General features: G+C 41.4%; 1 protein-coding gene across 28 annotated transcripts in view; it reads right to left on the bottom strand.

Annotated features, from left to right (window-relative positions):
- DAB1 (DAB adaptor protein 1) overlaps positions 1 to 25,473 on the bottom strand; it is a 758,910-nt gene that overhangs the window by 82,546 nt on the left and 650,891 nt on the right. For all 28 annotated transcript variants that reach the window (XM_073357552.1, XM_073357549.1, XM_073357567.1 and 25 more), the window contains 2 exons: positions 11,806 to 11,945; positions 9,716 to 9,814 (listed from right to left, as the gene is read on the bottom strand). In XM_073357552.1, the coding sequence (XP_073213653.1) occupies positions 9,716 to 9,814; positions 11,806 to 11,945 (239 nt within the window). The remainder of the gene's footprint in view (positions 1 to 9,715; positions 9,815 to 11,805; positions 11,946 to 25,473) is intronic.

Below are 25,473 nucleotides of genomic sequence, written 5' to 3'. Positions count from 1 at the left end.
AATAGCTTATCTAAAGTGACGACTCTCCTTACAATGTGTATGATAATCAAGGTGGGCCATTTCCAGCACAAATCCAGGGTTTAACAAGAACGTCTGAGGGGGGGGGGGGTGTAGGAAAAAACAAGGGGAAATAGGTTTCAGAGTAGCAGCCGTGTTAGTCTGTATTCGCAAAAAGAAAAGGAGTACTTGTGGCACCTTAGAGACTAACCAATTTATTTGAGCATGAGCTTTCGTGAGCTACAGCTCACTTCATCGGATGCATACCGTGGAAACTGCAGCAGACTTTATATACACACAGAGAATATGAAACAATACCTTGCATAATGACTTAGCCACTCCCAGTCTCTATTCAAGCCTAAGTTAATTGTATCCAGTTTGCAAATGAATTCCAATTCAGCAGTCTCTCACTGGAGTCTGGATTTGAAGTTTTTCTGTTGTAATATCGCAACTTTCATGTCTGTAATCACGTGACCAGAGAGATTGAAGTGTTCTCCAACTGGTTTATGAATGTTTCAGAGTAACAGCCGTGTTAGTCTGTATTCGCAAAAAGAAAAGGAGGACTTGTGGCACCTTAGAGACTAACCAATAACTCTAACTCTAATAAATTGGTTAGTCTCTAAGGTGCCACAAGTCCTCCTTTTCTTTTTATGAATGTTATAATTCTTGACATCTGATTTGTGTCCATTTATTCTTTTACGTAGAGACTGTCCAGTTTGACCAATGTACATGGCAGAGGGGCATTGCTGGCACATGATGGCATATATCACATTGGTAGATGTGCAGGTGAACGAGCCTCTGATAGTGTGGCGTATGTTATTAGGCCCTGTGATGGTGTGTCCCCTGAATAGATATGTGGGCACAGTTGGCAACGGGCTTTGTTGCAAGGATAGGTTCCTGGGTTAGTGGTTCTGTTGTGTGGTATGTGGTTGCTGGTAAGTATTCGCTTCAGGTTGGGGGGCTGTCTGTAGGCAAGGACTGGCCTGTCTCCCAAGATTTGTGAGAGTGTTGGGTCATCCTTCAATAAATAAAGATTACTGTTCCTCAAATGATCACAGGGAATGATTTTTTAAGTAGTCTTATAAAAATCAAGGTGCAATGTAGACTGCTGCATATAAATAGAGAGCCAAATCCCCATGTGATGTAAACAGAGGTACCTCTGTGACAGATTTATGTTACCAATCTGCCTGGGGCGTCAGGTGATCAAGCTGAGGCCGCAGGATCTTTAGGGAGATGACGGAACACACCACGTAACTGCGTTTTAAAGCTTTATTGATAAAATAATAAAATAACGGGGGAGAGTGCTGCGGGGGGGGGGGGGGGGGGGCGGGCGGAAGGGGGGTTCCCCACGTCACTCAGAGGAAGTGCCCGAAGCCCTAACCCACTTTCATACTCACACCCACACTACCCGAGGCTGGCCAAGCCTGTGTGTAACGTAAGAAGAGAGGGGGAGGGGTGGACAGGAGTTCTTCTCCCGTGCATGGGTCGTCCAGGATTTGCTGTGATCTCCAAATTACTCCAGCTCTCAGAAGGGTTTTAAATTATGGGTTTCTTTGGGCGTTTCATTCCGCGTCCTCTGTTTCTGGTGCTCTTTGTGCCAGTCCAAACCAGCTTTTTGTGGGTTTTTTTGCTTTCCCAAAACACAACGGCCTTCATTGTTTCACCTGTGTCTTTCATCTCTGCAGCCCTGTTTTTTTCTTGGCTAGCTGTGGCTGGGTGAGAGATAAACTTCTCATCTAGCGCTGTGACCTTGGACTGGGGCCAGCGTCTGGACTGGGGCCAGCTTTGGACTGAGCTTGCTAGCTGCAGTGTTGAGTTAACCCGTCCTTTGCTCTCTTTCTCCTTCCTTCTTTGGTCTCTTGCAGCCTGCAAAAGAATCTTTCACTCTTCACTCACACCTTTGACCCTCCCCAAAATGCTTTGCGATGCTTGCAACAGCGTTAGCAACATGCAGTGCTGATCTGCCTTCCCCAGGGGAACCCCTGAGGTTGTGACATTCCCCCCCTTGACCCCGAATCAACATTTTGTTGTAAGGGGGTACCACTTAGGTTTCCACCCTCCCTCTGACACGGTGGCTAGGGTTACGGTTGGCCACCTACATAAACAGCAATATAGCACAAACAAGATTCTTAGAGTGGCAACAATTGCATACGCTAGCCAGTAGTAGCTTTTGGCTGCAGTAGTAACATAGCATAACACATCCCCTGTTGACATAAATGCCCCGGCCGAACGAGTGTGACAAAGGCAGCTTTTTTTAGATTAAACGTGTATTGCAACACTGTAAAGGAGGAGGCATTCGTTTGGAATATGGTTAGTTCCTGGGTGCACGTCAAGGGCAGGAAAACATTGGGTGCAATTCATGAAAAATTAAACACAACACAGTTAGAGATATTAAGCATACTTTGTGTAACTGCAGGCCAATGCACCGAAAAATTTTGCACCTGGGACTGTAACAGCAAATTAAGGGGCACCTTAGGGTCGGTGGTTTTCCAAACACACACAGAGGTATTGGTAAACACATGGGCCTTCGTGGGGGCGTATTCCAAAGCCTCCCCTTCCCAGCAGATGTGTTGACCCATCTCATAAAAGTGGCCTGGCATCTCCCCTTTTTTTTTTTACACATTATTTGGGGGGGCTCCCTAGGCCACAATTGCCAGGTGTTGTCCTTTGCAATCCATACGTGCTGATGGTTAGTGGCCGTGGTTAGCACATACCGCTTAATTGTGTTATTGGGGGAGCCACCTCCCACACGTCGTGATGGACCACCCAATCCTGGATAATATGTGAGGCCACATTTTTAGGAAGCTAAGCCACAATTGCCCTTCCCTGCCAATGAATAATTGACTTTTTTTTTTTTTAAACGATGGTTAATTTTGAACAGTGGTAAAATGAACAAAGGAGGCCCAAAACATAGGGAACCCTAAGATTTTCAGAGAGAAATGCCACCATATATATGCTGTTTTGCCCTGACAAATTTTGAAGTCTTTAAGCAGCAAGAGCGGTTCCACCACTTTTGTTTGGGGTGTTTCTGGGCTTTTGCTATTACTGCCTTGTTTTGCTAACAGAGGAAAAGGGGGAAAAAGCAACAACGTAAATGCACCTATTAGGGAAACTGAGGCACATACAACAACTTTTAAAATGATTAGTTGTTTTGTTCCAGCCCTCCCTGGCTTTCGTTATAGATGTTGTTTGCCTGGTTTAGGAGGTTACAACAACAATATTATATTCCAAGATTAGTAATTGCTATTGCTTGCTAAAGGGCTTTTTATTTTACTTTTACTTCAGGCCACCACAGGAGGAATTGGGTTTGTTTTCATGGGATTCAGGGGAGGTTCGGGGCCATCTACCAGGTATTTTGCTGTGGCCCTGCTGTGTTTATCCAGGGTATGCATTTTTTTTCAAGGCACCTTCTCTTCCGCCTTTCGCCTCCCGGATCCCTAACCAGGATCTGGTTACTTTGACTCGGGTCTGTGCACTCCAGGTGGATGCCGGAGCACTAGGTTTGAGCATGGGTTAGAAAATCATAGAATCATAGAATATCAGGGTTGGAAGGGACCCCAGAAGGTCATCTAGTCCAACCCCCTGCTCAAAGCAGGACCAATTCCCAGTTAAATCATCCCGGCAAGGGCTTTGTCAAGCCTGACCTTAAAAACCTCTAAGGAAGGAGATTCTACCACCTCCCTAGGTAACGCATTCCAGTGTTTCACCACCCTCTTAGTGAAAAAGTTTTTCCTAATATCCAAAAAAAGTTTTTCCTAAAAGTCTTAACATAGGTTTAAAATACAATGTAGACGCTCAAGCCCCGGGTTCCCTAACATGGGTCAGCTGACTTGAGTCCTACTAACGTGGGCTTACATTGCAGTGTAGACTAGTGACATGCTTGATTGCAGGTTCTTAAAGGAGATTAGATGCTGTGAGTATCTCAGCACAGGACACAGCCTTACAGGGAGGCACATGCTAACCATTGACAAATATTTGAAAAGTATGAGTTTCAAGATGGGAGAGAAGCTGTTTAGGTTGGTCCAAGGGATATAAATAGGAGAGGCATAGCAGAGAGGTGTTATTAGTGTTATTTATAGAACTTCTTCTGTAATGCTATAAATGTACTAAATTATTCCACATTTACATCGCAAACTCCTTACAAATTCTTCTCTTATTTTTCCTTGGCGAGAGAAATTCTTCCCATATGATATCCTACCCTACCTCAACCCCCTCCTGGAATAAGATTACTTGGAGGGAGAAAATCCAGATTGCTGGAATTCTGTGTTATTAAAATCAATATTCTTCAATGAACATTAGGTCTGGACCGTACTGAAGTCAGTTATAATGCACAGACAATCATATGCAAGATTTCCAATAGTAATCCAAACACAGCCTTTCATCTATAATGAATTATGGAGCAGTTCCTCTAAATCATCTGTATGGAGTTGGCACTGGAGTTGCCAATTTAAAAAAAAGTGCTAGTTTTGAGCTTCAAATTGATATTTTACTCTGATAAATTAAAATCCAATATGAACCAATAAGACACGAACCATACAGAAGCATACATTTTTCCTGACCGTTTTCTCCTTTTTGTCTGAGATCTGATCTGCTGCCACCACAGCTCATGTAAGAGCAACACAAGCTAATGACAAGAGCCAAGGACTGACATTTTGGAGAACTAAATAACCTTTCCAAACAAATGAGTAATGCGGCCCGAGGTAGCGAATGTAATTAGGGAGGATGAAAGCATCCTCTTCCAGGGAATACCTGGAGGAGAGGGCTTGGGAAAAGGAAACTTTGCCCATACTGTTTTCTCCCCTGTGGAATGAACAGGAGGTTCTGTCCCTAAGCTCCACAGATCTCTGTGTTCCACATGGATGGCAGGGGAATCTGCCTCAGGCAACAGATGCCTGTGCAATCTGCATGTAATCACTCTCTGCATTGGCTCTTCCTTCCCATCCACATGGCAGTGCAGATCAGTTACAACCAAGCAACCATGGTTTCCCCAGCTGTGGCGGCTTAGGCTCACAGGATCCCGCATTAAAGGAGTTATGAGTGTCTTGTTTCAACCCAGTTTCCTCTCTGAGGAGATTTTTCACTATCAGGGGCCTCGCACCTTGCGTTATGGCAGCAGAATCCAGCTACTCAGAGCTGAATTTAGCTCTCCAATCACTAAACCTCGATTACTATACAGCTTTCCGATCACAACTGCCAAAATGACTGCGTCCACCCTTTCTCTATCCTCCGCACTACTCATGAGGCCGCATGAGAAAAACACTAGGTCACTCTTAAATCCTTGTCTCCTGTGCTACCAAAAGCATCATGGAGACAAATCACCAAACTGAACCAGTACATAGGGAGATTTGTTATTACACCTCTACCCCAATATAATGCGACCCGATATAACACGAATTCGGATATAACGCGGTAAAGCAGAGCTCCAGGGGGGGCTGTGTGCTCTGGCGGATCAAAGCAAGTTCGATATAACGCGGTTTCACCTATAACACGCTAAGATTTTTTGGCTCCTGAGGACAGCGTTAAATCAGGGTAGAGGTGTATTAGGGCTGTCAATTAATCGCAGTTAACTCACACGATTAATTCAACAAAATTAATCGCCATTTTAATCACACTGTTAAACAACAGAATACCAACTGAAATTTATTAAATATTTTTGGATGTTTTTCTACATTTTCAAATATATTGATTTCAGTTACAACACAGAATACAAAGTGTACAGTGCTCACTTTATAATATGATTTTTATTACAAATATTTGCACTGTAAAAATGATAAACAAAAGAAATAGTATTTTTCAATTCACCTCATACAAATACTGTAGTACAATCTCTTTATTGTGAAAGTGCAACTTACAAATGTAGGTTTTTTTGGTACATAATTGCACTCAAAAACAAAACAATTCAAAACTTTAGAGCCTACAAGTCCACTCAGTCGTATTTCTTGTTCAGCCAATCATTAAGACAACCAAGTTTGTTTACATTTACAGGAGATAATGCTACCCACTTCTGATTTACAATGTCACCAGAAAGTGAGAAAAGCAGTTTGCACGGAACTTTTGTAGCTGGCATTGCAAGGTATTATGTGCCAGATATGCTAACCATTCATATGCCCCTTCATGCTTCGGCCACCAATGCAGAGGACATGCTTCCAATGCTGACGATGCTCATTAAAAAAAAATGCGCTAATTAAATATGTGACTGAACTCTTTGGGGGAGAACTGTATGTCTCCAGCTCTGTTTTACCTGCATTCTGCCATATATTTCATGTTTTAGTAATCTCGAATGATGACTCAGCACGTTATTCATTTTAAGAACAGATCTGACAAAACACAAAGAAGGTACCAATGTGCGAATTCTAAAGATAGCTACAGCATTTGACCCAAGGTTTAAGAATCTGAAGTGCCTTCCAAAATCTCAGAGGGATGAGGTCTGGAGCATGCTTTCAGAAGTCTTAAAAAAACCAACATTCTGATGCGGAAACTACAGAACCCGAACCACCAAAAAAGAAAATCAGCGTTCTGCTGGTGGCATCTGACTCAGATGATGAAAATGAACATGCTTTGGTCCACACTGCTCTGGGTTGTTATCAAGCAGAACCCATCATCAGCATGGACGCATGTCCTCTGAAATGGTGGTTGAAGCATGAAGGGACATATGAATCTTTTGCGCATCTGGCATGTAAATATCTTGCGGCGCTGTCTACAGCAGTGCCATGCGAACGCCTGACTCATTTTCAGGTGACACTGTAAACAAGAAGCAGGCAGCATTATCTCCTGCAAATGTAAACAAACTTGTTTGTCTAAGTGATTGGCTGAACAAGAAATAGGACTGAGTGGATGTGCAGACTCTAAAGTTTTACATTGTTTTATTTTTGAATATAGGCTTTTTGTACATAATTCTACATTTGTGAGTTCAACTTTTATGATAAAGAGATTGCACTACAGTAATTATATTAGGTGAACTGAAAAAACTATTTCTTGTGATTTTTACAGTGAAAATATTTGTAATAAAAATAAATATAAAGTGAGGACTGTACATTTTGCATTCTGTGTTGTAACTGAAATCAATATATTTGAAAATGTAGAAAGAATCCAAAAATATTTAAATTATATTGTATTCTATATTGTTTAACAATGTGATTAATTGCGCGATTAATCACGATTAATTGTTTTAATCGTTTGACAGCCCTAGTTATTATAGTTGGGGTTGGAACCACGACCTGTTATTAAGGTGGGCCAACACTTACCATTACAAGACCCTGTTTTCAGTTGCTTATAACCTGGCCTAATGTTAACCGCTTGGGTTACAATTTCCCAAGCTGAGGTCTGCCTCAGTCTGATTATCTGGGGAAAACCACAGCCAAAATGGCCCAGCTGTTTCTGAGAACAAAGCCATGGGAAAAACACACTGGTTTGCACATGCTAAAAAATTATGGGTGACCCCTTACATTTCGGAGCAGGGATTTGAAATTTGGAAAGCGGGGGCCTTTGTGCCAGGGATGTGTCTGTGGCCATCTCTGTGGAAATCCACCCACCCTTGGCCAAGTGATGAGCTTTGGAAAAACAGCAGTTGGCTCATGCTCCATAGAGACTTGTTTTAGGCAGTTAAATTATCTGAAGACTCCATCCACACTGGCCGTGCTCTGGCCAGGGCTGGGCATCATGTTCCCTGCAACTGCCGTTCTGGGCTGCTGCAGGCTGCATTGGATCCAGGCACCTGAAATGAAACCAGGGAGCCTGTTTCTTCTTTGCTTTCAATGACCCTTTTCTGCGCATAGGCAGCGTGGAGGAGGAATCCTGATTCCAGTGCAGAGGGGGTCAGAGCTGGACCTGCGGATGGGGTGCAGGTTTGTGACAAGGATCCTGCTCAAGGGTGTCGGAGCCTTCAAAGAAGTGGGGGAGCCGCTCCCCGGTCTCCTCTTCACCCCAACACCGCTCCCCTTAGGGCCCGCCCCGCCTCTTCCCCTGGAGGCCCTACCCCCAGTCAAGCCGGAAGCTGGAGTGGGGCCAGGGAGCCTGCCCCCCAGCCTGAGGAAGGGGTGGGGGCTGAGAGCAGCCCCTGGCTCTGCTCCCCGGGCCTCCCACACGATGGGCAGGTAGAGAGTCCATGGCTCTTACCATGGCTGGGCTGTGGCTCTGAGGGCCCCCCCGGCCAGAGCCAGGTCGGGGACAAAGCTGAGCGGGCAGCTGTGGTGAGCTGGTGCGGAGTCGCACACCCTCCACCTCCATCTGCCCTGGGCAGCCCAGGGGGCGGGGACACAGCCGAGCACTGCTTTCAGCCCCCCCTGTACCGTGGGCAGGTGGTGGGTCCACATGGCTCCCACAACTGCCCGGTTCTTTGGCTGGGCTCCACTCTGGCCTGGCCAGGGGATAGGGTCTGGGGGGAAAGAAGGGGAGTCCGCCATGGTGAAAAGTGGATGAGCCAGCCCGGTACTGCAGCTACTGGGCTGGAGAAGCCTCCATGGAGCCAGTCTACAGACACAGTAACTATGTCTACGTTGCAGATGGCAGTGCGTTTCCTAGCTCAGGTAGACAGACACACACTAGCTCTGCTTGAGCCAACATGTTACGAATACCAGCATAGCAAAGGCTAGCACAGGAGGTGGCTTGGACTAGCCACCTGAATAAAAGCCTACCCAGTCCCCCGGGTACGTAAGTCAGCCAGTTAACCTAAGTTGCTACATTGCTATTTTTAGTGGGCTAGCTTGTGGACAGCTAGCACATGTTGGGGTACCCGAATTGAGAAGAATGCTCCCGGCTACAGTGTAGCTGTATCCTTGGTGGCCTCATAGGGGAAGGAGAATTCCTTCCTCGTCCTTGCCCAATCCTCATCCCGCTCCTCTAGCTACGCGCAGGGCACAGAACGTAAACCTTTGCGATTACTGTAGGACCCAAAGCATATCATGTTATTATTTACCTAATATTTCCATAGCTACCATATTCTTATTTGTGAGCACAATTCTATTTGCTTTGATATCTTCTACACAGAGATAATTCTCTGACAATGGTCAGTCTTTTCTGTTTGTGGCCAACTGTGTGTTTATAAGCAGGTTCTTTATATTCACATTTCTTTGCTGTAAGAACCTTTACTTCTGCTTTCTGAAACTAGGGAATATCATTATTGATAACATCAAACAGTATCATACAATAAGGAGGAAGATGAACTGTTCTTTTTGCTAGAACTACAACACATTTTCCTCCCAAGCAGGAAAAGCTGCATTTTCCTCCCAAGCAAATTGATGGTATTTTCTTCCATTATATTTTAACAATTTTAAAGCAGGTTAAATGTGAAGTGCAAACAACTTATCACAGCAGCTCTTTAGTATGTACTACATCAAGGCTGCCAAAAGACCAGCATATTCACCCTCACCTCTTCAGCCTAAACCAACATGATCTGAATGTAGAGCAGTTATTTGACTCCTCCATCCACAATACCTTATGGGCCCAAACAGAGAACATGTAGGCACATGAGTAACATAACTCATGTTATTAGTTCACTGAGGTTCTCAGGATCAGGCTCTATAACAAACTCTAGTGTAATTCCCTTGCACCTGAGTCAACTAACGGCTTGCTTTGATATATGATAAAGCTTTATCAAGTTTGTCAGATGCTTTATGTGTTCCCATGTTAGTCTGATATTACTGCCCAGCTAGGAAAAGCTTTTATGGATACATCCATCACAAGATTCAAGTTTGTTCCATCATGTGATTATTTTACTTACTCCTGTCTTTTCATCAAAGATTTTGATTCCTCCAAAGGAGACAGTTAAAAATATTTTCTGTTTATGTTCTCCTTTCGAACGAGCCGCAGCAACAATTCCCTGTTGAGACAAAGAATGGTTGGGTTGATTTCACTACTTTTTGTTTTATTTTCTGGTAGGTGCCCACACATCAAAAAGCGGGGGCATCACTTCAGAGGAGCTGAGCACCTGATGCTTCTCTCTGGCTTCTGGGCACGCTCAGCACTTCTCAAAATCAAGCCCAAGCTCTTCCTTACTATATGCAGCCACAATTTAAAGGCCAATCCAGGTTGAGCCTCCCCCTCACCATCGTCTTCTGCCCTTCCCCCCCCGCCGATACTAATTTTCTTCATGTTCCTCACAGCCTGTTCGATGCACGATCCACACAGAAACGTACCAATTCCCTGAGCCATACAGTCCTCCTTGGAATTTGTTCTTATTTGAGCTGAGATTTCTAGGAGGCTTTTTCGCTCTGCAAATTTATTTTTTCTTGCTTAGTTTTTTAATAAGGCAAGAGGGAAAAGGCTCTCTTTTTCATGGAACAGAATGAGCCAACTGACCTTTCATTTTTAAAGAAAGATCTTCTTTACAAGTTCACAATGCCTGGACTGGAAAATGTAGTGCCTTTTCTGTTTATTCTCCTTTTGTCTAGTGGACTTACCCTATTATTGGATTCTTCTGTCCAGTGGGTGGACTTGCTGTTTGTGCATTCTGTATATTATTATAGCTGAAACATAACCTGGCATTCACCTAGCAACTTCTCTTTCCATCTTCAGAGTCCTACTTCTATCAGTTACCAATGCTATCAGCCTAGGATTCAGTGTCACAAATTACATTTGTGAATAAATAAAAATGCTTAGCCTAATGCTTTGCATCTTCAAAATGCTTTACAAACATTAACTAATTAATCCTCATAACTCAAGTATGAAGTCAGTATTATTATCCCCATTTTACAGATAAGGAGACTGATACACAGAAAGGTTAAGTGACCTGCCCAAGGCCATACAGCCACTTAATGTCAGAGCCAGTGCTAAAACTCAGGAGTCGCTGGTTCCCAAGTTCCCCACTCAGACATGAATATTAAAATGAAGAGAATGATTCCCTCACGTTACATGGTGAGAGCTAGGAGCTTAGCTCAAAAGACAAGTATATGCATTTGTGAGACCACCAGCTCTGGATGGAGCTAATTGCCTCACGTTACTTAGGTAAGTCTCTCCATTACGCTAACAGGAATCCAGCATCTTGGAGATATGGAAATGGCATTCCTGTTGGAGAAAGATCAAAAAAGCCTAGCCCGATGTCCTAATAGCCACAGGTCTCCCACACAGCTTGTTGGCAGATGGAACCAAGCAATGAATGGAAAAGGGCCTACATGCAGATAAATCAGATTAGAGTTTTGTGGCAGATGCTGTTTTGAGAAATTAAGGGCCCTCCTTTAAAACAGATTCCCTCTTTCCCCCCATTACAAAATGCTCGTAGCTCTTTTTCAATCTACTTATAAGGAAATATTTACAAAATTGCTGGACCATGAGATGTGTGTTGCACTTCACTACTCATTCATGCTGCTTTATGTCACCTCCTGCTCCTTTCCTTCAGCTTGTCTGTTATCCATCTAGATTGTACAGCTCATCAGGGCAGGGACTGTCTTTTCTAGTTCCGTAAAGTGCCTACCACATTATGGACACTATTTATTGTGTTTTTCTGACTATAAAAACTAGAGATGGGACAACACCTCAAATCTAAGCCCCCATATTTTAGGTGGGGTATTGGGGGGAGAGGGGACACGGGAGGAAAAGAGGAAGTTAGATTAAAAGTCTAGGTTAGAGCCAAAACCACTGCTAGAGCTATCTTGGATTCCTAACATCAGAATGTGAAGCAACTCCCAACTTATCAACATCAGAGTCAGGACCTTGTACAGAACTATCCAAATTCTATTTTATGACAGCTGTGTGTACAGTGGTCTAAGTGAAAGGGAATTTGATCCAATGCCATGGAAGTAAAATGACAGAGTTCAATCTGAAATTCTCCCCACTTGATTCTGTAACACCTAAACATTAAAAGTTACACTGCACCTTGAGTTTCATCATGGAATCTTGGCATAACTTGTCTCCTCGCGCTGCAGAAACCTCATCTATACCAATCAGTTTTGCTTTGTATCGGACACCATCACCTTTAAACCTCTTTATTAAAGTGGCTTCACTGCGATCCTGACCTGAAAAGACAGAAGTGAAAATTTGAAATTCACGTGACCGAAAAGAAAAAAATAAACAAACACTCACAAGTAAGTTTAAGGTTAAATTTATGTTCATGCCTCAGTACCTGAGCATGTGAGTATCTGCATAAAATTAGGAGAAATTTACAAGTGTAATAAAACCTATATTCCTCAAATGTGTACACAGTGGGATTGCAAGTTTATGAAATCTTCTGCATGAAATTTGCCAGCTATGTCAGTTTACAGAAATAAGAGATGAGCCTGAATCAAACCCATACACCTGAACACTTCTGATTAGTGCAGGATGTTGGAAATCTCAATCCAGATCAGAATTTTGCATCTTGAGTCCACCTCTAATAGAGATATGATACTGCCTCTCTGTACTCCAACTTATCCAATTGTACTACTAATATTTGTAATGTCAGGATTTGTATTTTATCCTTTCCATTTCACAAAATCAAAAAAATAAATTACATCGTCTGTCTATACAACTTTGTTGCTCAAAAGTCATAGCAACTACTGCTTCCGGGTACTATTCTTTTTGTTTCTCAATACATAGTAACAACATAAATGTCAACAGGAATTCACACAGAGTCACTCAGAGCCTAGAGGAGGAAATGGTGATTCTTATTAAAAAGGAATTTGCTTTGAGTGAGACAGTTAGGTGCTGAGAGGGCAAACAGAAACAAGTGACAGAGCAAAGCTGAGAATCAAAAAAACTATAACAAACTACGAGAAGGAGAACTTTCTTAGAAAGACAGCAAACAGATGAGCTCCCAAGTGGGGTTATTCCTGAGCATTTACAGAAGCAAGGATAGATTCTGTACCTTGAGTGGTTGGGGAAAATAGCTTTTTGAGAGCTGGTTGAAGACCTTGATCAAGAACCCTGACGTTCTTGATTGGGAATGGTAATACAGCTTTGCGTTTGCGAGCGATTGCAAATGCAAATTAGAGAATATAACAGCAGGAGTCCAACAAACCTAGTGATTATTGAAATGGTGAGTTCCTGAAGAAAGTTCAAAGAAGAAGACAGAATTGAGAGTCTAGACACTGATTGGTTCCAGTAAGAGAAGCGGGCATTTCTAAAAGCAAGCTGCATCAACTACACACAAAATAGCTACTAACGCAAAATAGAAGTGCAGTGCTCCCATTCTTCTGTGAGAATTAGGAGAGTTACACATTCACATGCTGCTTTCCATTTTGCAGAAGCAGGAGAGACTCTGAGAAATTGAATCAGGTGGACCACATCGCTACAAGGTACAAACCAAAAAGAACACAGTAATGTAACAGATAAAGAAAGGCAAGAATATGAGGGTGGGAGAGAAGAGGATAGGAAAAATGAAAACCCATAATGAAATAATGACAGGCCCAAGTGACAGTCTTCAGATACAAATCTGAATCCAAATCTCCACAAAGTTCAGAAGTGTTTGGACCTGAGGTTCTGATTCAGGAACAATCTTTAGCATGCAGTAATTGAACCTGCTCCTGGAAAAGAAAGCAAGGGATAAGGTGAGTCCAGTATGTCCTCACGAGCGACAACTGAAATATCTAAAAGATCTGCGAGGTAAAAACAGATCAGAAAAAGAGTCCAGGTTTTCATTGAGAAATCCAAACCCCAGAACCTTAAAACTTCCAGTTTTCCAATGAAATTTTTTAGATTTTTTGAGAAGTCAAAATTTTCTGCAGGAAAAAAAAAATCCCATTTTCTGACCAGCTTTACTGAGAAAGAAAGATTAAAAGGGCTACATAAAAATTAGATATGCTGAGCACTTCAGTGGCAGAAGTATATGCTTAGAACCTCTGAAAATCAGGTAACTTGCTTAAGTGCCCACCGGTGGATTTATACTCTTATTATTTATTGTTTACATTATGGTAACACCTAGAAGGCCTAGTCATGGATCAAGACCTCATTGTGGTAGGTGCTGTACTAACACAAAATAAAAGGATGATCGCTGGCCCCAAATGACTTATAATCTAAGTAACTAACAATCTAATGTTAGGCACTCTAGGTTGAAAAATCTGGTCTCTGTCTCTTCCGGCTCTGATTTCTATTTTAAAACTTGCATTTGAGCACTTTAAAAAATGACTCTTACAAAGAAAAACTAATAGCTGCTTCTGTGCTATTGGCTGCTAATGTGTAGAATCTAGAGACTTTTTAAAAAGTAATGAATAACTATCAACTCAACTATATTTACATACATTCCAAGCTGATTAGACTTCTTCCCTCAATCTATGATTCGCTAAATCTACATGGTTAAAGTCCTTCTAACATTTTCATCAGGAAAAATACGTAGCGAACATGCACAAGAAAGAACATTTAAAAATGAAGGACTCACTTCGGTTCCTCTTCACCCAGAGTACTCACAAGCACTACAGTTCACACTATGAACAAGTGACCTGCAAAATTCCATGGCAAATATTAGCTCATGGCAAATATTTTATGGCTGAATTATAACCCAAAAAATAAGGGCAATGACAAGCAATCCTTGTCATTTACCTCCCTCCCTCAATTAGGTTTACCTTCTGCTTTCCCAAAAGGGATTAAATAGGGGAATGAGTCTTCATGCTTTTAAATGATATTTGATAAAAGACTAATGGCAGATAGATTATGAGTCAGAAACTGTAAGTAATGTTAAAATTATGGCTTAGGGAAATGCTAAGGCAGATGTCAGTATCGACAGCTAAAGCAATGAAAGAACATTTGCTACACTAAGCCCTGAAAAAACATCTGGATACACAACAATGCGGAGCCAGATCAGTGGGCTTTGCTGCATGCCTGTCACATGTGTAAACAACATGCCTAGTCAATTTTATGTTGCAGTAAATAAAATCCAATTCAAAAAGCATTCACACCAACAGTTTCCAATCTTGTATCTTCATTACAGCAAAAGCAGCTGTTAGTTAATATTAATATTGCCATCAGTCTAAGCTCATAAGTGATCTAGAATGCTTTCTGTATCTGCATCATGATCATTAATTTGTACCCAATTCAGATATTTGTAAATTTATACCCCAGCCTATGATCATTTTTTCTGAATGTACTCTAATTCACAACACGAACAGTCTCACTAACATACATTTTATGGCGCTGTATGCTTACAGGCAACACCCATTTCATTTATGTACATTCAGCATTTATTAAGAAGTGGATACAGCAGAATGAAGTGCTTTTTTGATATATGATGGGGAATGGTCAGCAAATTGAGAATGATGTAGGAACTGTAAAGTGTGCTGGAAATGAAAAATGAGTGAAGACTACAAATTCACGAATAAAAAAACCTGTAGACTTTGTCTAAATTACAAAACCAACCATGCTGCGGGACCTAGTTACGACATGGTATCTATCTATCCCAAGTTCTTACAGTGGTGCCCATCAATGTAGTACCGGAAGTCCTAGTAGTCTCCCAGCATAGTTACCAACATGTTTCTTTCACACAGTGTGGACACGACAGGTCCCTATTTTTACTGTTTTCCCAATTCCTGGTTAAGGCGTAACCTTGTTTCAACTGTATTGCAGTATTATCCTGCTGTAAGCAAGCTCCCCAATGCAGCTGACTTTATAGCATAGATAGGACTTTAGATTTAAGGTAAAGGAATGTCTCATTTGAATGATGGGCACTTATGCAGCAGACAGTCCAGACTCTCATTCAATATGCCACCATTAAAAGGGAACTTTTTAATTCAAGTTCTTGAGCAAGGTCCTCTCTGTTTTAGAAATAGCATAAATAGTGTATACCTGAAGTATGGGGTTGTGATTCTGTTCCTGGCCAATGGGAGCTGTGGAGTTGGCGCTCAGGGTGCGGGCAGCATGTGGAGCCCCCGTGGTCACCCCTACGCATAGAAGCCTGATATACCGGCTGCTTCCAGGAGCTGCACAGAGCCAGGGCAGGAAGGGAGCCTGCCTTAGCCCTGCTGTGCCATCAACCGGACATTTAAGAGCCCGTTCAGTGGAATTACTATGCTGTATTTTATTCTGTACAACAAACAGATCCAGCCTTACTCTCCTTCCCCCCCATCTCTTTCTTTTGCTCCTCCTCAGCCCCCCCACAATCCTCATCCCTTCTTGCACTCATTCACCCCAAATCTTCCACACTACCACTCCCTTCCCATTTGTTTTCTCCTGCTTCTTCTCGGGCCCAAGCTTCCCCATCTGTTTCATGTCTCTCAGTTTTATTGCTCATGTGGACTATGAGAAACTACATAGAGAAGAAAAGGAGTACTTGTGGCACCTTAGAGACTAACCAATTTATTTGAGCATGAGCTTTCGTGAGCTACAGCTCACTTCATCGGATGAAGTGAGCTGTAGCTCACGAAAGCTCATGCTCAAATAAATTGGTTAGTCTCTAAGGTGCCACAAGTACTCCTTTTCTTTTTGCGAATACAGACTAACACGGCTGTTACTCTGAAACCTGTCATTATACATAGAGAAGCTTCAGCCTGTAGTTTTTCACTTCCAGCTATGCCTTCCAGAAAAATGCAAATTATCTTAAAAGGGTGGAAGTTCCCAGATAAACAATAAAGCTTTTAAAGCAAATTGAAGCCTGTTTCAGCTCTCAAAATGTTGCCAGACTATACTGTTCAAATTAAATACAGTTTTAACAAGAGAACATTTCTTTCTACATCACACATCTGCTGAGAACTGAGTATAGGATTCTACAATTCTCCTGCTACAACTGATACTACAAGATGCCTGATTATCATGGAGGGCAGGTTGCTAATTTAGGCTTCAATCCTGCAGATATAGGGGTCTGTCCAGAGCTCATTGCCAGATTGAAGACTTGACAATTATTTTGTTTTACAGGCTGTTAAATGGCTTCAGAATTTAAATGACGTAAGAACAAACTTTTACAAACCCCAAGTCCAAAAAACATTTTTCAAGCATTTGTTCTAAAATCCCACTGTAAACAGCTGTTTGTAAGCAAACATCTGTATTCCTACACAGTAAAACCAAGGATCGAAAATGTAAACTAAAATTGGATTGATTTTTATAACCCAGGCTCAGAAAAATACAAAATGGAAAAAAACATTAAGTCCACACAAATCTGATTCTAAAAATTCATTCACTTTCTATTTCTAAAGATTTCAGAGTTAAGATAGGCAAAAATGTTTTGTTTGCAGCATATGTATTTTAAATTCACAGTGGTCCTTTACTATGTAAATGCATTGGTAATGATCAAGCCTATCCCCATATACGCTGCAGTTCTCCTTTAAGCCAAACTACATGTTCCAGCTGGATCCACTGTTCCCCTGTGACCTTGAATGGTGTGACCTTTGCAGTTGAGTTAGAACATTAAACCTAAACCTCTTTACCCTTTTCACTCAACTGATAAATCCCCAGAGCCTTTCAACATAACTGTGTTTCTGCATCCAAAGTAGAGACATCTTTGTTATCACGGACAGGATTTAAGACTGTTTTATCTAGGTCTATAAATCAACAATAAAAGTAAACAGATAGTTTGCACATGTCTAGTGCATTTTATTCAAGGCACTGTATTTTACAGTAATTAAATTAAGACAAGCAACACCCTGTAAGGTAGATACAGCAACACCCCACATTTTACTACTGGGGAATGGGTGGAACAGAGGTTAAGAATTTGCTAAAAATCACAAAGAAAACCAGTGGCAGAGCCAAAAACGAAATCCAAGGTCCTGCCTCTCAATTCTGTGAGGTTACTGCTACACATGCTCTCTATAAACTGTTATAAAGATCAAGTGAAAAATAAGTTATTGCAGCCAATCCAATTTTAACCATATTAACTTGACAGCAGGCAGTTGAGATGCTTCCAAGACTCCTACCCACAAGAAGTTGTTACTTAAACTTGCTTTAGGATTCTGCCAGCACTGATAGAACAGAACAGGGTTACAATTAGAACAGCATAACAACTGCAGTTGAATACATACTTTGATTTGCAGACTTACTCCAGAACTATGATTTCAGCAGGTAGTATAAAGCTATTTTAACGAATGTACACATTTTTTGACTATTAGACTCCAGCTAATCCACTGAAGATTAGAGATTGACAAAATGGTCATCCGAGGTTTATCCTCCAGCCACTTTACATCAGTTGACAGTATGTATCAGTAGGACTCACACTCAGTTGTGGGCCAGAATATGAAGTCCCACCTGACCTTGGCTCCTGGTCTAACAGAGCTCCATGTTAATGTTGTATCAACGTGCTAACTTTGTATTACATTCTGTACATTCACTTGGAGACTTTGCAAATGGGTGTATTTCATAAGCAGGAATAAAAACAACAAACCATCATAGAAGAAAGCAGTTTTATTGTAGCTTTTTCTTTATGCTAATATACTAGACTAAACAGTGTTTTAACAGCATCCAGTAATCTAAACGGATAACCCTGGAAATGGCTATATTCTTTATTTAAATGTGTATCCCCCCCTCAGGGCATAATGCACATTTCTTGATTTTTAAGTGTATAAAATATATAGTGATGTTATCAGCGAAGTCAATAACATGCCTCCAGGAGTCAATTCTCTGAAGAATGACACACCACTGTCTTTTATACTAAAAAACTGTCAAATTTGTAGTCACCATACTTTCAAATTATAAACTGAAATGACATTTTTATTTTTAGATTTCACAGAGATCTAAACCAATGGCACACAATTGTAAACAGTCTACATTTTCATGGAGACAATTAGCATTTCTACAGCACTGAGGCAGTGAAGAATACAAACAAACACTACAGCTCAGAATGACATCTAAGGCAGTGCATACTGGACATCATAGGTAAAAGAGTTAAATGCTAAGTAAAAGATGTTTCCCATTCAGTGTGTGTATGTATGCCCCCATCCATAGAGGTATACACACACACAAACACACACACACACAGCACAGACCTTCAGCTGGTGTAGACTGTGTAACTATATTAAAGGAAGTTTACTCCAACTGAAACCTGCTGAAGACTTGGTCCACCATTTTTTAACATAATCATGCATTTAAAGTTCAATTGAGCATAAAATTCAATATTCACGTGGAGCTATATGCTCTATATGTTTTCTTTTCTTTTTCTTTTATATACACAATATTACATTAACAGCTCAAATAAAACTCTTACTCTAACAGGAATCTGTCCTGCAGTCAGGCAAGTTTTCCCCATTGATTTCACAGGAATTGGATCCAGAAGAAGCAAGCCGCACAAAATGTTTGTTGAGACTGCAGTATCTTAGAAAACACAGTCCAAATTACTTTCCAGTTTCTTTTTGGTGTGTAAAAGACAGTCTGGTACAGGGAGCTTAAACAATTTTTCAAAACCCACACAAAACAAAAAAAGAAAACAACAAACAGGAAATTTGCGGAATCTTATCAAATTTCCTCGTTTCCCCCTCTAGTGAACTTGTGCATTTCTGGAAGAAGAATTTCTAAATATCTAGATTCTGCATCCACACTAAATTAGTTGGGAACAGGATTGCTAGATGCCATTGTGGTATTTCTAGAATAGCAATATCATTCAAAGACATGGAGATACAGAAAAATGTTTTTTCTCTTAACATATTGGGTTTATTTTAGTTTTATTACTGCAGCAAAGTGAAAATATGTAATTATATTAATATTTGAAAGACAGCAGATAAGTCTTCTCAGTATCTCCTGCACAAAGCTAGACAATAAAGCAGCAAAGCCTTGCACTATATGTGCATAAAGTTTATTTCCTATATCATCAGGATAATTCTTCTCTAACAATGTATTCAAACAGGCTTCCCACAGAATTTGCTGTTCATTATTACAAGGTTATTTAGCATTTAATTTCTACAGTCCATAACATATCTCAGGAGACTATAATATATATTTTATTTTACACACCAGACAAATAAGCTTAGTACTGGGTGGACCTCATGGGCAGAGCACAGGGCTGTCTACCCTGCATGTCCCCTGCCATGTACTTCAGGAGGTGAGGCAAGCCTTGCCACCTGCTTCTCTTGCTTTCTTCTAGCGGCTCCTGCAGTCCCTCAACCCTGGGCCTCTAGAAGTCATCATCAGGCCCTCGTCCTGCGAGCCTCCCTGGCTGCCCACAATGTGCCACACCATGCAACCAGTTTACCTCTGCACTATGTCCAGAAAACATCTGTACATGCTCTTGCTTCACGATATCCACTTCCTCACCCTCATGTCCCACCTGATACCAAGAGGGCTGCCACTGGAGGAGGGCAAGGAACCCCAGTGGGCCAGCCTGTAGTCCACTCTGGTTCCATGGCCCATCGGGCATATTATTTGGCAGCTGCTCCATGGAGCCATGAGCGTAGGCATGTACCTGGAATGGTTCACAAAATCCCCCTGCACGTGTCCCTTCTGCTGTGAGAGGGAGATCCTGGTGCACATCTATGTAGGGTGCATCCAGTTGCAGCCCCTCTTCCTGAACCTCTTACTGAGGTTCCTGCTGCACTTTTCCCTGCACCGCCTGATAAATGCAGTGGGCCCACACAGTCGCAGGACCTCTTTGTCAGTCTCCTCCCTGTGCTGGCCAAGATGGCCACCCATCATACCAGGAGGAAGAAGGTGGATGGGGTGTGTGTGCACCGTGACTGTGGGGCCTATTTCCATTCCCTTGTCCAATCATATCTCCAGGTAGAGTTTCTCTGGGCAGTGTCCACTGACTCCTTAGATGCCTTTGAGGAGCAGTGGGCGCTGTCCAGGTTTCTATGCTTGGTGTCTCCCTCTGGTTCCCTGATTTTTAACTTTTGACTTCACTACCTTAACCTTTAACTGCACTACCATTTCTGCTTTTCATTTGTTGCCCCACGTACTCACTTGTGTCCCTGGCTTACCGGCTCTTCCCCATTAGCTCTTCCCCCATTGGGTGAGCCTAGACTTGCCTGTCCAAGATCTGCATATAATAGTAACACGAATCATTGTTCTAAATGAAGATGTACTTTGAAATGAAAATGAAAAACTTGAATTTAAACTATGTTTTTGAAAGGTAGTTTTAAAGCAACTGAAATAACTATTCATATAGTGAAATGTAATCCAAGACCCCAAAAAGGTTGATAAATTTAAAGGCATGACAGGATTAAAAAGAAACCCAACATTTACCATCTCTCTATGCTCTTACACTATATTCCCTACCAGGGAATGTGAGTGTTACTAGAACCCTTCCAATGCAAAATGTTTCCCTTCCACTCCCAACACGGATCTTCTAACAGTCACCATCGAGCTCCAAGCAAAAGCTACCTGCTTGCGGTAGCGTTAAAAAGTCACCCCTACTGCGATCTGCTTCATTAACAAACAGATATCCCCAAGGTAATGCTACACGAAGCCTCAGCTGCAGCTTCTTCCCTCAGAGTCTTCCACAGGCCCAGGCCCACTCTGCTTGAGGGCTGCTCCCACCTCCTTTACAGTTATGGCGAACTCTAACGAGCCACTCCTGTCCCAGCTTGTCAACAGGATGGAACCTGCAACTCCGTGTAGGGTTCCAACACTTTCTAACAAAGAGAACCACAGGAGACACACACGCATCACCTTCCATCCTCCAGTGGGGGGAAAAAACCTCCATTGACTTAAATGGGAACAGAATTGTGCCCAATGTGAGAATTATTTAAAGAGATCAAAAGAAATTTTGCACTCTCAGTGAACTTCCATTAGGATTAGATTTAAAGTATTACCTGTAAATTTAACCAGAAATACAAGGATATCTATAAAGTTATTTAGCCAATCATCTCAATGATACTTTCCACTTGTTTATCATTGTCTTTCACTGTAAACTCTACTCTAGCTTTATGACATTTTGGATTATTAGTACTTGAACAGAATTACTGTATTCAAATGCATATGGACATCCCAATTTCTGGAACAAAAGATATAATAAATATATAAGCAAGCAGTCATTTCCATTGCTGCATAGACTTGTAACTGATTAAACTATTTCTTACCAGTACAAAGAAGTATTTGTGACTAAGATGAGAGGACAATTCAATTATTTACTGAGAAGGCCTCAGTATAAAATTATACTTGATGACACTTTTAGATAAATCTCAGTGATAGTGAGGTTAGGGTAAGCACATCAGAAGTGACAATGACTGAACACTTACATTCCACAGGTAATGGATGCAAGGATAGATGACAAATCATTCACTTTAATTTTAGTTAAAAGGCTCACTGATTAATTTTATTTTCTTAGATGGACTTTTGAGGGCACAGCATATGGTCACATCCTAAAATGCAGAAATGACCAGAAGCCAGGTGTAATTAAACTTCCTTTCAGGTTCTGTACCATGCAAGTCTTCATAAATCTTGGAAAGCTGTTTTGTCAGGGTGTGCATGGCATAGGCTGTCTTCTCTGATTCAGAAAACAATTTAGCACCCCATATTCTGCAGGGACTTCTACTGAAGTCAGAAGAATTCCCTAGGGTTTAAATAAGAAGTAAGTTTCGCTCATTAGGTTTAGTTAATGTGCCCTCGGGAATTACAGGAAGCTAAACTGGTCAAAAGTTCATTTTAAAATTGATGTAATCTTTCATTGTCAGAGCTTATTAATAAAAAATGATGCCTTATGTACAATACAGGGGATTTCTGCAGACTTTGCTCTTCAAAATCATAATGGAGTTCAACAAAAGAATAATTTATGTCTTCTCTTACCATTTAAAGATAAGTGAAAATACTTTAAAAATAACAAATAGATAACAAATGAAAAATAAATACAGTAGTATTAAAAAGAGCGGGGCAAGTCAGTTCCTTTCTCACCTACCTGCCAGGACCTGAATACCAGTTGTGCATTTCTGATATGACATGTAAAAACAAAGGCCTCAGGAGGTCATCTAGTCCAATCCCCTGCTCAAAGCAGGACCAGCCCCAACCCCAATACCATATTCTCGTGTTCCCTTAATGGATGTGATAATTCCCCAAGGCAGCAGGAAGAGTAAGTTAAGAAGGGGTTCTGTTTAGAGTCAACAAATCTCTCATACATATTCAAAGAGAAAATATATATTTCCTTTGAAAATAGCTAAAAAGCGTAAATTAAATGGCCAAGAAAACAAGATATAGCCCAAAAAGCTGTAACACGAAGACACTGCCCACTGACAAGATTTACATTTTTACCCTCTTTGGCCAATAGCTAGCAGCACCAGTAATTTGTACAATAATGGCAAATAGGACTGTAAAACAAACTGGTTGAAAAAATTGCAAGTGATTTTTTGTTTGGTGAATTTAGCCCTTGTTTTGTGTTTGTGTATCATCTCCAAGCAAGTTGTAAGAGCTGCAAATTTGTTTGAAGAATCCTGTGTGACAAGAAGCTTTCTATCTTATGGCCTGATTGTGAACTGTGAGTATTTGTGATTTGTTTTGGACCAAGTAAATCATGCAGTGTTGTTTCTATTCTCTGACTGGATTAGCTAATCCTAATAAACAATGAAAAATCACTGGGGTTTTGTTTCTTTCAGAGAATGGCTGGACTCGGGGAGGGAGCTGCTGAACTCAGTTTAAACCACTGTCAAAGGCAGCATGCTGGTCCTTTGCCTGCTTCTGTGCTCACTCCACCTCATCTTCTACTAATGTTTACCACGATGCCACTGACAGCAGTACTCCGGTGGCTCTCTGGAGAGTGCCCATTTGGGGAGCTGTGGCAGCAGGATTCTTTCCATTTCTGCCCCTATGGGCAATAAAAAAAAACCCCATAGCACTGCTTTCCTCTGGAAATTGTTAGTGTTTTGCAATCCAATGTTTCGGGAAGAAAATTATTTTCATGTTGGCCTCCCGCTGCCTCTCCAGCATCACAGAATGTCTCTCCCTGCTGGAGAAGCAACAGGAGGCAAAGAGGAAAGCAGCTTTTTCTTGAGACTTTGGGCAAAAAAATGCTGTCAATTTCAAAATTACAACAGTGGCAAAGTGCTTCTTTCAATTTGTTCCTTTCATTTTTGCCTCCCGCTGCTGTTGCTATTGTCGAAGCAGCAGCAGGAGGCAGAAATGAAAAGACTACGGCCGCCACTCGCCCTTGGGCAAAACATCAAGAAGAAGAAAAACACCCCTACAGCAAAAAGAATTCCAGAGGCCAGAAAATGGAGCTTGTGCACCTCTTGTATATGGCACCACAGAGAATCATAACATCACAATAATTGTTTTATTTTTTAGAGCTACATCCACTCACCCTCTGCGCACTCCAAGTGCTAGGGGTGCAATACATATGTTTAAAAACATTTACCATGCAAAAAAATACTTTGTTATAAAAATAATAAAATGCAAAAATAAACACAAATGTCCACTCCAGGGAAAGGGAAAGAAAGGAAGTGAAATTACTAAAAGGAAACCACTGGGGGAAAGAAAGGTTGAGGTGTTTTTTTTGGTTTTTTGTTGGATTTTTTTGAGAGACAGTGACTCGGATTATTGGGGGAATGAGTTTAGCAATATACAGCAAACTAATTCAACTGCCAACCATGCTAAGATGTGAAAGTAGAATCCTAACAGAAGGTTGCTGTACAAGTGAGGATACCTGCTCCGATTAGGATTAAAGTCAAGTTCTCTAATGTTACTTGAGTATATTCAGTTAAAGACTTTAAGAACTAGCATTGCCAACTCAAAATCAGTCTAGTATTTCAGAGGCATCAAAAAGAAATAATGCTGGGAAGGCACAATCTGATTATGGTTGACCAAACCAGTAAGCTTATGGACTACTGCATATTGAACCAGCTCCAAATAATGGACAAGGCTCTGAAAAACATAACTACGATAATCCAGCCAAGTAGTCACAATTGGTTTTGGTACTGTTGTGAGGTCTTTACAGAATATTGCCTGCACAACTAGAAACCGACAACTTCAAACCACTTTCCGTACATGATTTCCCATGGAAAAGCTAACCTTACTTCCTCAGAACAATTCCCATCAATAACAGCATAGGGGAGATGGGAGGAAAAGGAGAAAGCCTCTTCATACCACCAAGCTGTACCCACCACCAAGCCTTTTATTTTCCTGGGATTGAGGATAAGACACCTTTTAGGAGACCAAGTGCCACATCATCCCACCATACACTCATCATATATGGGACAGAGCAGGACAAATTCTGCCTTCACTTGTATCATGCAGCCCGAGATAAGTCATTTGACTGGCAGGGGTGTAACCAAAAGCAGGATTTGGTTGCACAAATTATACACCACAACACTGCCATCTTGAACATGGAGCGATGCACACAACACAGTGATAAAAAGTGGGTTTGGCCTACTGGAAGGCAGGCATGAACAAGGGCAAAGTTCTTCCAGTGTATCTCTCTCTCTAGAAGCAGTATTTAAAAAAAAAAAAAGAAAAAGGAAAAAAAAAAGGAAGATGAGCAATTTAAAGCTGATCAAGGCAGGAATAAAGTGTTCCTTTTCTTCTCTGCATGTGAGAATGCAGCAATTAGTGAAGGCACTCTAGGGATCGGGGGACATAGCAATGGGGGGGTACTCTTCTGTGTACTAGTGGGACGTCATACCAACATTATGAAATCTATTTAGAAACTGTTTATATTTTGCTGTGTGCCAGTAGGTCTTCCATTTTGAGTTTGTAAATGTTGGGGCACTGTGTCTATGATAGATTCTGCTTCAAATG

The sequence above is a fragment of the Lepidochelys kempii genome, chromosome 8, assembly GCF_965140265.1.
Source record: "Lepidochelys kempii isolate rLepKem1 chromosome 8, rLepKem1.hap2, whole genome shotgun sequence".
Classification (NCBI taxonomy): Eukaryota; Metazoa; Chordata; order Testudines; family Cheloniidae; genus Lepidochelys; species Lepidochelys kempii.
The sequence above is the reverse complement of the archived record's forward strand: the minus strand, read 5'-3'. Positions and strand labels throughout refer to the sequence as shown.